The sequence below is a fragment of the Chaetura pelagica genome, unplaced genomic scaffold (genome assembly GCF_000747805.2).
Source record: "Chaetura pelagica isolate M959 unplaced genomic scaffold, ChaPel_1.0 scaffold48, whole genome shotgun sequence".
Lineage (NCBI taxonomy): Eukaryota > Metazoa > Chordata > Aves > Apodiformes > Apodidae > Chaetura > Chaetura pelagica.
Window position 1 is genome coordinate 2364757 of NW_009954241.1, and position 11777 is coordinate 2376533.

Sequence of the window (11777 nt, forward strand, 5' to 3'; positions counted from 1 at the left end):
CTGGAGGGTCTGTCCAAACCACAACATGCAGATCAGGATTTCAAACACTGGTGGCTTGGTTTGCCCAGCTGTGAAACTTGGATCCTGATTTGGAACTCCCAAGCTCCCTCCCACAGAAAAAGTTAGGGATGTTCCAATCTGGGGACCTGGTTCAGGCCTCTTTCTTGCTCTGATTGAGGTAGTTGCTAAATTAAATTTAGAAAGATACAGATGCTCAGTTATCCAAACTGAGCATTCGCTCTCTTCTTAGAGCACTGAAGCAGTAGGTTGCTAAAAAAGGGCAAGCAATCTGTTGCTGGGTTTTCCCTTGCTGTTTGAGTAACTTTACTGCAAGCAGAAGATGCTGTCCTGGAGGCTGAATACCACTCATAAAAAGATGTTATAGGGCAGAGTGTGTGTTTCCCTATACTGCCTCAACAATTTACTTGGAGTTTCAACCCTAAGCAGTGGTAGACTTTATCTGAGCCTCCAAGTGGAGGCTGCCAACAAAGATACTAAATAGTCTGGAGGAGAAAGAGGACAGTAAACAACCTTTATCATTTGGCAACTAGACTGGGCTCTCAAACTCATCTGCATGCATCACAGCTATTTGAAAAGCACTGGTGGCCTATTAGTATCTCAGCAATGTCAAAGATCAGTATATACATGCACTATGTAAATACACAGAGATGTTTATACACATACATATATTTTTTTGTATATACATATATGCAAACACACATATTTGCCCCACAGCAAGAACTCTTCAACTAAAACATACCAGCAGCAGCACAATGTTAACTCATTTAAAAATCAGGATTTCTGAACCCCAATTTAAATGTATTGATTTAATTAAAGTCCTACCTAAGCATTGCCCAGAGGCACGGTCCAGGTCAAACCCATTAGTGCATTGTTGCTAAAATGAAAAAACAAAGAACACTCAGTGACTGTAAAATGAGAGGGTTAAAGAGTCAAATGCTCATCTGGATTATTATGCTTAGTACAATAGTTCAGCACTTATAGTACACCAAAATAAAGTCCCTTCCCCAAAGGACAGTCAGCAAACATGGGCCTCAGTCCTCAGAACATATGCCAGTCCCTGAACTCAAAAGGTAGCTCCCTCAGGTGGTGATGGGCTCCATACTAGTTGTAACACAGAAGTGCATTCTTCTATTGGGGGGTCTTGTTTTTGCCAGAACAGAGGGACTCATTTAAAACATACTAGGTAACTTCTCTAATAGGCTGTAAGCTGCCACATACAGACAATTCAGTACATACATCTCAACAAGTTAACCGTCTGACTGAATTGAAGCCTTAGTTAAAACATAGTAAGCTTAATAAAAGGCAGGCTTTTACTTTACACCAAACTTTTTGAATATTAAAGGATAAATCTTTACATGACACATGTTCTAAGCTTGTAAGGTTACCCTTCCTTCCTAACCTATGGTGCTGGTCTTTCTCAGGGCTGCAAACTGGAGTCTTCAGCACCTCATCAGTGATCCTCTGTAGTGCTAAAAACGTGACAGTCCTGGCTATGACTGTGTACAAAGCTCATTAAAATTATTCCCCGTTCTCCCCAGTTTTTGACTGGGCCTCCAGCTATTTAGTAATGGGCCAAGGGTTTCTCACAAGCACACAATCTTGCCACTTAATAGGTTATACTAAGGAATGTAAGCAAGAGATATCGAGAAAACAAGAATCACTGAAGTGACCAGAGGGCAGAGGGATGGACCATGCTTGAGATTGTTCCTTTTTGGTTGGTGTTAAATGACAAAGACACTGACTTCTGGATTTTATGGAAGAAATAAATGGAAGAGTAAAGTACTTGGGTCATGTTTGGAAAGGTAGTAAGCTGCAGATGGGAGGCAAGGGCTGAGATGGGTAAGTCAGCAGGCGCAGGCCGTGGCACTATTTGGACTGCACATCCACTTGCACACATGAATACACAAAACCAGTACTAGAATTGTCAAACTACTACGAAGGAATTCTGCCCTCATTTATTTTGGCATTCTTAGATGTTTTGGCATCATGCTGTGGAAAGGCAAAATATTCTGATGGGAGAATGTTTTAAAGTCTCATGTTTTAAAGATTGTACGTTCTTTACTTTTTGTTCTTTTTTCTATGCTGTGGCAGGTTAGCAGGAAAAGCGAAGATAATTTTTATCAAAAGTATTTCCCTTTTGACAATAAACAATGATTCAGAAGCACTGAAACTATTGCAAAACTGGTTTCAACAACTTTCTGGAACTTTATTCTAGAAAAGATTCCAATAGTGTGGAAATGACCAGTTTCAATATCTTCAGAAATATTTTGTTGCTGTCATCTTGGTTCCAAGTTGCCTTTTGCTTAGACTTCAAAATCGATTTATGGTGCAAGATGTTTTTATAAAAATAGCAATGGAATCAATATTTTTAAAATTATAAAAACAAGCCCTTAAAGACATTTCAAAAATTCTCCAGGGGCATCAAAAGCATTTCCCATACAGACGAAATGTTCACAAAAATATCAATAAGTATACCACGTGCAGGAAATTTTCAATGTAATAGAAAAAAAACCAACTAAATTTCAGAGTCTTTTGGCAATGGTGTTTAGAAACACAGCTCTGGACACTGAATATATCTGGATTATCAACTAGGAATTCAAATTTAACATGCCTTTGGGAACTGTTTTTCTAATTTAAAGTCCACTTGGAGCCCAAGAACACAAAGAACTAGTGTTTCTGCTATTTCAAGAACTGGACTGCTTTACTTCTATCCACCCTCAAAAGCCCTGCCTCTTGAACAAAAAATAGTTTTGGGCATAAATTTAAATGAAAACTACGATGCAGTCATTCAGGATCACAGTCCAAAATTAAACAGTCCTAAGACAAGATCCTGCTGAAGACAGAAAATACCTATTCATATATTCCCCACCACAGAACTGAGCTGTGCCTGCTCCCAGGGGACAGCTTTTCTTATTTCCTCTTCCAGAATTGTTCAGTTCAGAGGCAGAAGCAGGTCTTCAGTAAGGTCCAGGCTTCTACAGGGATGTTTTGTTGAACTGGCAGTGATGAGTCAGTAAGCTCAGTCCATGTTTAACTCCAGAATCCTGCTGGCTTCAAGTCCTCCCCTCTAAACCCTTAGACCACACAGCTTCCTTTTCATGTAAACCCCAGACCACAGAGCTTCCAATTCACCTGCTAGCCAGTTAAGCCTCATGCTATATAGCACTCGAGCACAAAGCAGTACATAGATGGTTGTGTGAACCTCTCACCTGTGCTCTTCCAGGGCTTGAAAGGCAGACGGCCAGTGTGAAAGCAGCCAGTATCCTGTAAAGTGCATAGAAAATAGCCTGAAAACCTTCTGATATCCAGGTTCATTATATAGAATTAAATACACACGGACAAAATAATTTCTAGTGATACTTCAGTGTATTCCACAGAGATTTGCTAACCTTAATTTGGCCTCTGGAGAGGGAATAATAAAAGTGTGGGCCAGATTCAGATCTCTGAGCCGCTAATTTCCTATGGTTTTGTGCAACTCTGAAAAGAATCAAACTGAACATGTCTATTATCTAATCTATTTTTTACAATACCCCATGCAACAGCGGCTTAATGAACAAGTGTGTAATATTCAGTAAGTATTTTTGCCCTTCTCTGACACCTTTCTTTAGAGAATATAAATTATTTTCTTGCACATTATGCACATTTTACAGATGGGCAAACCAGAGCACAGGCCCTGCCTAATCTCACAGTGCAACACATTGGCAGGGCTGCAGACATGTCGTGCAGGAGGTCCTGAATCCAAGCCAGTTGCTCTAACCGCTAAACCGCATTTAATCCCCAGGAGACTGTATTTGAGATTAATCCATTTCCTTAGGGCCAGATTCTGTCCCTTTACTCAGTATTGGGTAATATGTTGCTCTGCATCCAGACACATTGTGCCAGTTTATCGGCTACTAGAAGCTGCTATCTTCAGTGGAGCCTTCCCCAGTTATATCACCCCAGCTTCCAGTGGGACCTGCTGGGTCTCCTCACTGCATCTGAAAAAAGAGGATCTCTCTCTAAAAGAGATTTATGGCTGGAACTCCTTGGAATTCCTTACCTGGGACATGAAAATTCTGGTCAACTAAACTCCCACCCCCAAGTATTTACTAACAGGCAGATAACCAGGAAAGGACAGTAAGGAATTGTTTTTTGCTGTGTACTATGGATTTCAGTGCTTTGCCACTGTCTTATAAATTTCTTCTCAATACAGTTAGACCCGTATCTTGCTTATCTTCAATTCTAGTTCTGAATGGCAATTGTATACAATACATTCCCACAAAACCAGTACAGGAAGCAAGGGATATTTTAGGTAGCCTTAGTTCTGCTACCCAAGCAAGCTGCCAACTTTTCTCTCATAGAGCTGCGCCTGATTTCCAGTGCAAACTGAGCTGCTGAACAAGACCTATAAATGCATTAGACAAACTCACAAACAAACAGTGACCATTTGAACAAATTTGTTTTAAATGAGGAGAGAGGCACAAGCTCTGAAAAGTAAACATAAACCCTAAAATGGTTGTTCATAGTGTTGTGGAAAAAGATCGGGCTTGTTGTCAGCTTTTGGGTGACAAGTAAAAGCAAATTCTGCACAGACTGTATTCCTTAGAGTTGGACACAAAGCATTCAAAATACAATGTTATCCATTTAGGCTTGCACTTCATTTTTTTGTTTCCTTAAATCCTTTTGAATAGATTTTAAAGCATACACTAGTATAAAGACTGCATACACACTTTGCATACAGCAAGAACAGCACTAGAAGGAAATACAACAGGTTGTAGCTGAACATTAACATATCCAGCAACTGGGCTACACTCCACATCACTGCAGAGCAGTGCCTGCTAACAAAATCTCCTATAAAACTGCTCAGACAACACTCATCTGTTTCCAGACAGTCTTTAGTTTCCGTTGTTACAGGATGATATATTCTTTCCTTGGCGTGGGGGGGTGACCTTACTGCCTCATACATGTTCTGCCTGCAACCACCATCTCAATTTGCTCTTTACTTTAGATCTCAAATCCCCTCAAGGATTATTAACAGGCACGCAGCACAACCTATCAACACTATATTCAGCGGGTCACAGTAGCTTGCCCAGCAGGCAAAACTTTTTAAACTAGTAAGGAGCTTTTGCAATAGAAACTAATTAGCTTCAAATCAATCACTGTAGCCAGTGGGATCATTTGCTGTCTTAATTCAGCACTGCTGCGGATGCCGGGGTTGCTAACACAGAGTATAAGCATAGATCAAGAAGGAACTTGTCAGAGACAGCACAGCTTTAATAACAGAGAGATCATCTTTCCCCACCTCTGACCACTGAGATCCTGTCTCTTTGCAAATGGCTTTAGCAAGTTGACTGGCACACCAAATCCCTGCCATGGATATTTTCCACAAGTAGGTTTCCCTTCAGAAGGTAAAGACGTTTCATGCATGCCACTTACCTTTTTAATCCTTGCATGTCCAAAACCGTTGGGGAAAGGTAGAAAAAAAACAGAGTCTGTGCTGATGAATAACTAGAAAGTTTTCCCAAACATTACCCTCTGCTAGCACTTCAGTTTCTCAGTCATTTATAGTCCAGAGAATGAAATAGCAAGTAATGGAGAAGATCAGGAGCCGTCTGTACCTCCTCAGTCACTGGAGAGAATACAGAGAAAGCACCTGGTTTTGCTTAGTTCTCTTCTGTAATTCAGCATTAAACCAATTGGAGGAGGAATGTTAAAAATGAACACTTCATTTTCTAAGTATGTTAAACAATGCAAATGGGGGCCTCAGCCTGGGACAGCTGGTTTAGATTACAAAGCTCACCAACTGGCTAGACTCCTCACAACAACCTCGAGGAGCCTGCCAGGATAAAACACTAACAGCTTGAAGGAAAGCCTCTCCCGCTGCAAACTTCACAGTTAAATGTGCCTCGGAGCAGAGAGCACCGTTATTGGACAGAAACCCTTATCAAGGGACTAGGGAAGGGAAGGGATTGTTTTCCTTGCTCTGAGAACAAAAAAAAAAGAACACAAAAAAAGAGAAGTCAGGGTTTTTGGAGGCCCTCTAGCCGGTGTCTCGGACGATGAATATGCAACACTCGCTGCTTCATGCCAATGTCATGCTGATGAAAGGTCTGACCCTCTGGGACGTGAATAACTTGAATTCATGACAATCCCAGCTACAGTAACTATATTGCTGGGGGATTCTTTGAAAACAGGAACAAACAAATTAAATGCTCAAAAGGAAACAAATGGCTTGTCTACAAACACTGGCCTTTTTTAACTGACCCCACATTTCAGTGAAAGCTTGTGAAATGAATCATTTCTCAGGAAAGATGTATCTTGCAAAGCTCCAGTTATGATTGAACATGAAGGAAATAAAGCACTTTTTCAGGTGTTTTGCAACTTTGACACAGACAGAGCTTTAGTGGGTCACGCAGAACATTTATGAGAAATGAGAGTTAAGCAATTAGACGCTGCAATGATTGTGCTGGTTCCAAAGATGAACACTGAAATGAAACCACAGAATCACAGAACCACAGACTCATCATGGTTGGAAAAGACCTCAATATCACCTGGTCCAACCATCCACCCAGGGGAAAAAAACAAAACCAAAAAAACCATCACAACCACATCCCACAAAAGCAACAACAACACACAACCCCCAAAAAACAACATGGTCACTAGAGCATGTCCTGAAGTGCCACATCTACACTTTTTTTAATACCTGTAGGGATGGTGACTCCACAATCTCCCATGGCAACTCGTTCCAGTGCCCAAGTACTCTTTCAGTAAAGAAATTCTTCCTAATATCTGGTCTAAACCTCCCATGGTGCAGCTTCAGGCCATTTCCTCCAGTCCTACCATTATTCACTTAGGAGAAGAGGCCAACATCCACCTCATTACAGCCTCCTTTCAGACATAGACATTAAATGCACACTTTGAATTTCTGTTGAGTCTTTCATTTGAGGAAATCCTAAGGAAAGTGAGATTTTTGACAAGATAAAAATCTATCATTCATCTCTTTATAACAAACTGAGAAACAAAGAAACAGAGTTGTTGTAACAGATACTCATAAAATTGTCCTCTAAGTATGGATGTCCAGCTTGACACACAAAGATTGACTGACTTCATGGTTGCCAAAGTCCTATCAGTGCCAGTGGGAAGTGCAAGACCTCTGTATATCACTCATTGTCTGCCATTGTCCAAATTATATTTAAAAAATGACAGGACCAGACACTCAGTGCCATATCTAACACCCTCAGTGACTTGCTTATGTCACTTGCATTGCATGGAAAATGAAACACAAAAAGGTCATCAGTGAGTATTCTTGTGATTCCATTAATCCAGTATTTCTCAATACACCCAATGATGTGGAGAGCTAACAAGTCTAATAGCAGCAGTGCTTACTGTGTGTTAGGTGTGCAAAGATCTTCTGAAACTATGAGAAACAGCTCTACAGCAAAGCAGATGCTCTGAGCATCCATTTGTGTGGATTCAGTTTGCCCCATGTGCTTGTTGATACCTCGTTAGCTGATCCATGGAATTTTTCTCACCATCACATGGTAAAATCATTGTATGTGCACCAGAATCATCGGAGGAGTGCAGCAACAGTCTGCTCCCAGAGAAATGCCTCAGACTAGAGTTCTTTCTGATCCATCAGCCAACTGGCAGACACGCTCCAGCGCTGGAGACAGAAGGTGAATTCAGACCTCATCACTGAAGGGACTCCCTAAAGAGGGAATACTGGACAAGTGTTTTCATTTTTCCTGTCTCCATAAGACCATTGGAGTGGATAAAAATCAGAGTATAAAAAGTGTACCAAGCCATGAGTTGGGCTTGTTTACCATGTGGTGAATTTTTTTTTCCTAAATAAAAGGATTTGATGTTATGGCTAAGTGGGATTTCTGTAGCACCTTTCTGTAACCACCATCAGCCACAAAATAATAAGATCTAGCCACACCCTGCTCGCAACTCCCTTTGATATGAACATATTTTGCTTCCCTATAAAAATATGGGCAATTCAACATATCTTTCAACATCATCTGCTGCTACTTTCACCATTTATGTTTAAGATGGTGGCTAGACTTCAGGTTTAGCAGAACTCTCACTTCAATGGCCTCAACTATCCCCTGTGTTATAAAATCCACTATTTTATTTAAACTACCTTGATGGTTTATTTTGTCTTGATGAGGAGGTGCAGAACAGCCCACAGTACAAAATGGGGCTGTGTTAAGTAGCCAAGTAGGTTATTCGGAGTTTGCTTTGTGCATAGCTAGGGTTGAAATTATAGCTCTAATTATGTTTGAGTTTGGGATTAAAAAAATTAAGTAACATATCATAAGGGGCAGAAGCTATATGTTGTAACCTTAACTCTACCTTCCTTGGATGAGATGACTGAACGTATGAATTATGTCATGCTCCTGCAGATAATGCAAAACTCTTGATTAGAAGGGACCTTCAGCAGCAGAGAACATAATACAACATCTTCTGAATGCTAAGACAAAAGCTATATTTAGTCAAGGAATCAAATAAGAGTTAACCACACCCAGCACTCCTGAACAAGAAGTCTCCTTCACAAAATCAAGTCCTCATCTATCAATTTTTACAGCCCTTCATCTCCTTTTTTAATTCTATCTCAAATTATACTTACATTTTGCCAGAACTAAATCTGCCAAACATTCAGGTAAAACAGAACAACTGCTGGGCATTTGCAGGAACCATTGTGTTTTGATGGCTCCAACGCTCTAGGAGATTCACAATTTGGGCTTTTGTTTGACTGTGGAGATTGATGTAAGTGTTCTTGGAGACTGCAAAATAAGCAAGCTTTTGATATCATCACACGTTGATAAATCAGATGACAGGCAGTAATTTGACCTGCACACAGCTCAACCTACTGTCATACCAAGCAAAAGGGAAACTTTGCCTCAAACCCTATTTCTACCTGAAAAAAAGTAGGGCATACTTCTTCCATCTCCCAGGACAGAATTCCAATTGCAAACTCCTGTTTTTTTGAGAGGTTTTCCTTTTCCAAGCATGGGCTACCTTATGCTATCAGCTGAGGGTGGCTTTATTCAGTGTCCAAATTGTAATTGCCATCTCATAACATGAGCAAGGCAGTAACCTGTTCCAGATGGCTCTGGCCAGAAGCTCAGAAGTGCAGTTGCACACATGTTTTCTTTTCCCAGCCAAACATAAAACAAGCAAGAATTAACCATGAAAATTAACATAATATATAATTGTAAAAACATCAACAGTGCTAACTAAAAGGCACTGTGAACGTGGAGTCTCTGAGATGTCTTGTCATGTGGATTTGCAGGTCATGCTACTGCTGTTAGGAAGGAGAAACAGTTAACAGCTTCTCTTGTGCTGATGTCTCCTGAAGCTCAGTTGTCTCAATATGGTAGAGTCACCACCTATGTGAGATATCCATGGAATAAGGAGCCAATACAGCATCTCTTCCTTCCCTCCCATATAGAGAGAAGCACCCATCTGTCTGAAGCATGCATTCCTTTGAGATGACACTGCTGCTGCTGCTATTAGTGCATCCCAAGAACATTAAGCAGAGCACTCCTCTAAAGTTGTAGCAGATGTTCTCAGAGTGACCTACCAGACAGACAACATAATCTGAAGCTCTTGCTTTACCTTATCTAACTCTACATCTTTACAGGTCTGTGGGAACTCTGATACTGGCTTCTAACAGCACACTTTCCTTTAGGAAAAAGTAACAGTGGAAAGTCCAGGCACCACTGGATCCATTCTGAACTGTAGCAGCACTAAACACGAACTGATATCTGACTCCATTCTATTGCTTTGAAAACATATCAATCAGCCCATTAAGCGAGGCAGAGTAAGATCTAGCAGGTACATGCTGAAACCCAAACAGCTTAAACCTATGCCCTGTGAACTGCATCTGCTGGAACACAAAACTGTTCCAGGTATAATTTCTTTAGTGAGATCACGTTTGATGTTCATGATCATTTGTTTGGCTGTTGTGCTTTCTAAGAAGGCCTAGGAAGGCTGCCTGAGGCAAGAAAGAGTAATATTCTTGGAAGAATGTTTCAGTGTGGTTCGGGGCTTTTTCCCCCAACAAAAGAAAGGTAGGCAAACCAACTAAAAGCTTGTCATTACTTTCCCAGGAAAAATACAGTGCCTTTCACAGTACTTTTTGTGCTAGTCACAACTCTCAGCAGTCCCTTCATGACACTATTAATTTGCAACAGCATGCAACACTTTACAACATTCCTTTTGATTTTTCAATACCTAAATCACCTGTATTTATGCTTTTAAAACTATTTTCCTGTAAAAAAGTGTAGGCAATGCCATCCTCTAACTAAAGACAAAAAGATCTCCGCAAGAACTCAAGAGTTCCCCCTTGAGTTGTTGTAAGTATCCGAGAATGTGATGCCCCAGCCATCTTTAGTATCTTTTTTTTTTTCTTTTGAACCTCATCCTTGAGCTTAGCTCTGGAAAATGCAATTCATGTTTTGCTTGAAAACAGACAGACAGTTTAGTTTGTTTTTGTTTATTTTGTAAGATTGACATGTACTTAAGTTAGACCTCAATCCTTTCTCCTCTGCATTTTTCTCACATGGTCTAGACAGTGGGGTTGAAAACAGTGCTCTTTCATCTTGTAACAAGATGTTTACCAGCCCCCTTTAATAACAAGTGAAAAGCCTTTATGGCCAATTTCAGCTAAGAATGACCTTCCATAAACAAAGACCTAAAACTTTTAATACTTCTGGATGAAGATTAGAGTCAGTTCCACTATTTGAGCAAGCCAAGATTCAGTCTTTGCAAATGCCTGGGATACATAAACTGTTGGTCTCCAGTTATGACGAGACAGTTAAAAGTATATACTAAAACCTGCCTTAGAAATATTGAGGACCAATATATTTTATGCTTAAATGACTGCATCGTCTTTTGCAGTTTCTTGAGTACTTTTACTAATTTGTGCTCAACACCGTACGTGCTGGGCACATCTGGATCAACACCAGCAGGCTGCACATTAGAGCAGCTGACTGGAGACGATCCTTTACAATTCCGAGTTAACCTGGCAGCATTCCCTGGGAATGTGTGGCAGTAAAACATCAGCTTCACCTGTGCTTCCTCCTTTACATTTTGGGTGGGTTTTCTTCTTCATATTTTGTTAAGCATCTTTTCTCTCGCTTTTAAAATTTTTTTTTAATTTTTTTTTTAATATGTCTTTTAGTCTGCTTGTACAATTCCCTTTGTTTTTATCCAGAGCAAAATATTACCCTCCGTAGCACTGAGCATACTCTGCATTTTCCATTAAAACACTGCAGCTTCTGAGTGCACCCAAACAAGTCTGTGGAAATGCCATCTCTCAACAGGGACGTTTGAATGTTCACAAGTATGTACGCTATTTTTGTAAAGGCACCTGCCAGAACCCTGCTGATGAATCCAGAGTAGAAAAATATCAGTGCTCTTCCAGAGCTTCTCTCTTTCCAAGTGGTGGAAAACATTCTCTTTTTAAACATGTTTCATGCTTACTGGTACACATATATGCAGAGACTTCTGTTTCCTTTTTCCCAATTATAAAAACAGTAAAGTTGCCCACTTTTTGAAACTTTGCTTACCTTATAATTTCCAGGGTTATATGTGTGCTGGTTTCGTTTAGCAGGTTTTTTGGTAGTGGCCCCACAGGTGCCTCTGGTAAGAAGCTGAGAAGCTGCCCCTGCTCCAAACCCAGCCAAGGAGTCATTAGATGGACAAGAGATGCCCCTCAGGGATTACCACACGAAAGAAATGAGATAACACCTGAGCAGAGCTAGCACTTA

At 40.5% G+C, this 11777-nt stretch overlaps 1 protein-coding gene across 2 annotated transcripts in view; it reads right to left on the reverse strand.

Moving 5' to 3' along the window:
* FBLN5 (fibulin 5) overlaps nt 1-5883 on the reverse strand; it is a 50091-nt gene extending 44208 nt beyond the window's left edge. The window contains exons 1-4 of one of the 2 annotated variants that reach the window (XM_010003718.1): nt 5801-5879; nt 5437-5629; nt 3231-3285; nt 844-895 (exon numbers count right to left, since the gene is read on the reverse strand). In XM_010003718.1, the coding sequence (XP_010002020.1) occupies nt 844-895; nt 3231-3285; nt 5437-5453 (124 nt within the window). In that variant the 5' untranslated portion in view covers nt 5454-5629; nt 5801-5879. Of the gene's footprint in view, nt 1-843; nt 896-3230; nt 3286-5436 lie in introns of both variants that reach the window. The other variant, XM_010003717.1, reaches the window with a different exon arrangement.
* Nucleotides 5884-11777: the final 5894 nt, after the last annotated feature.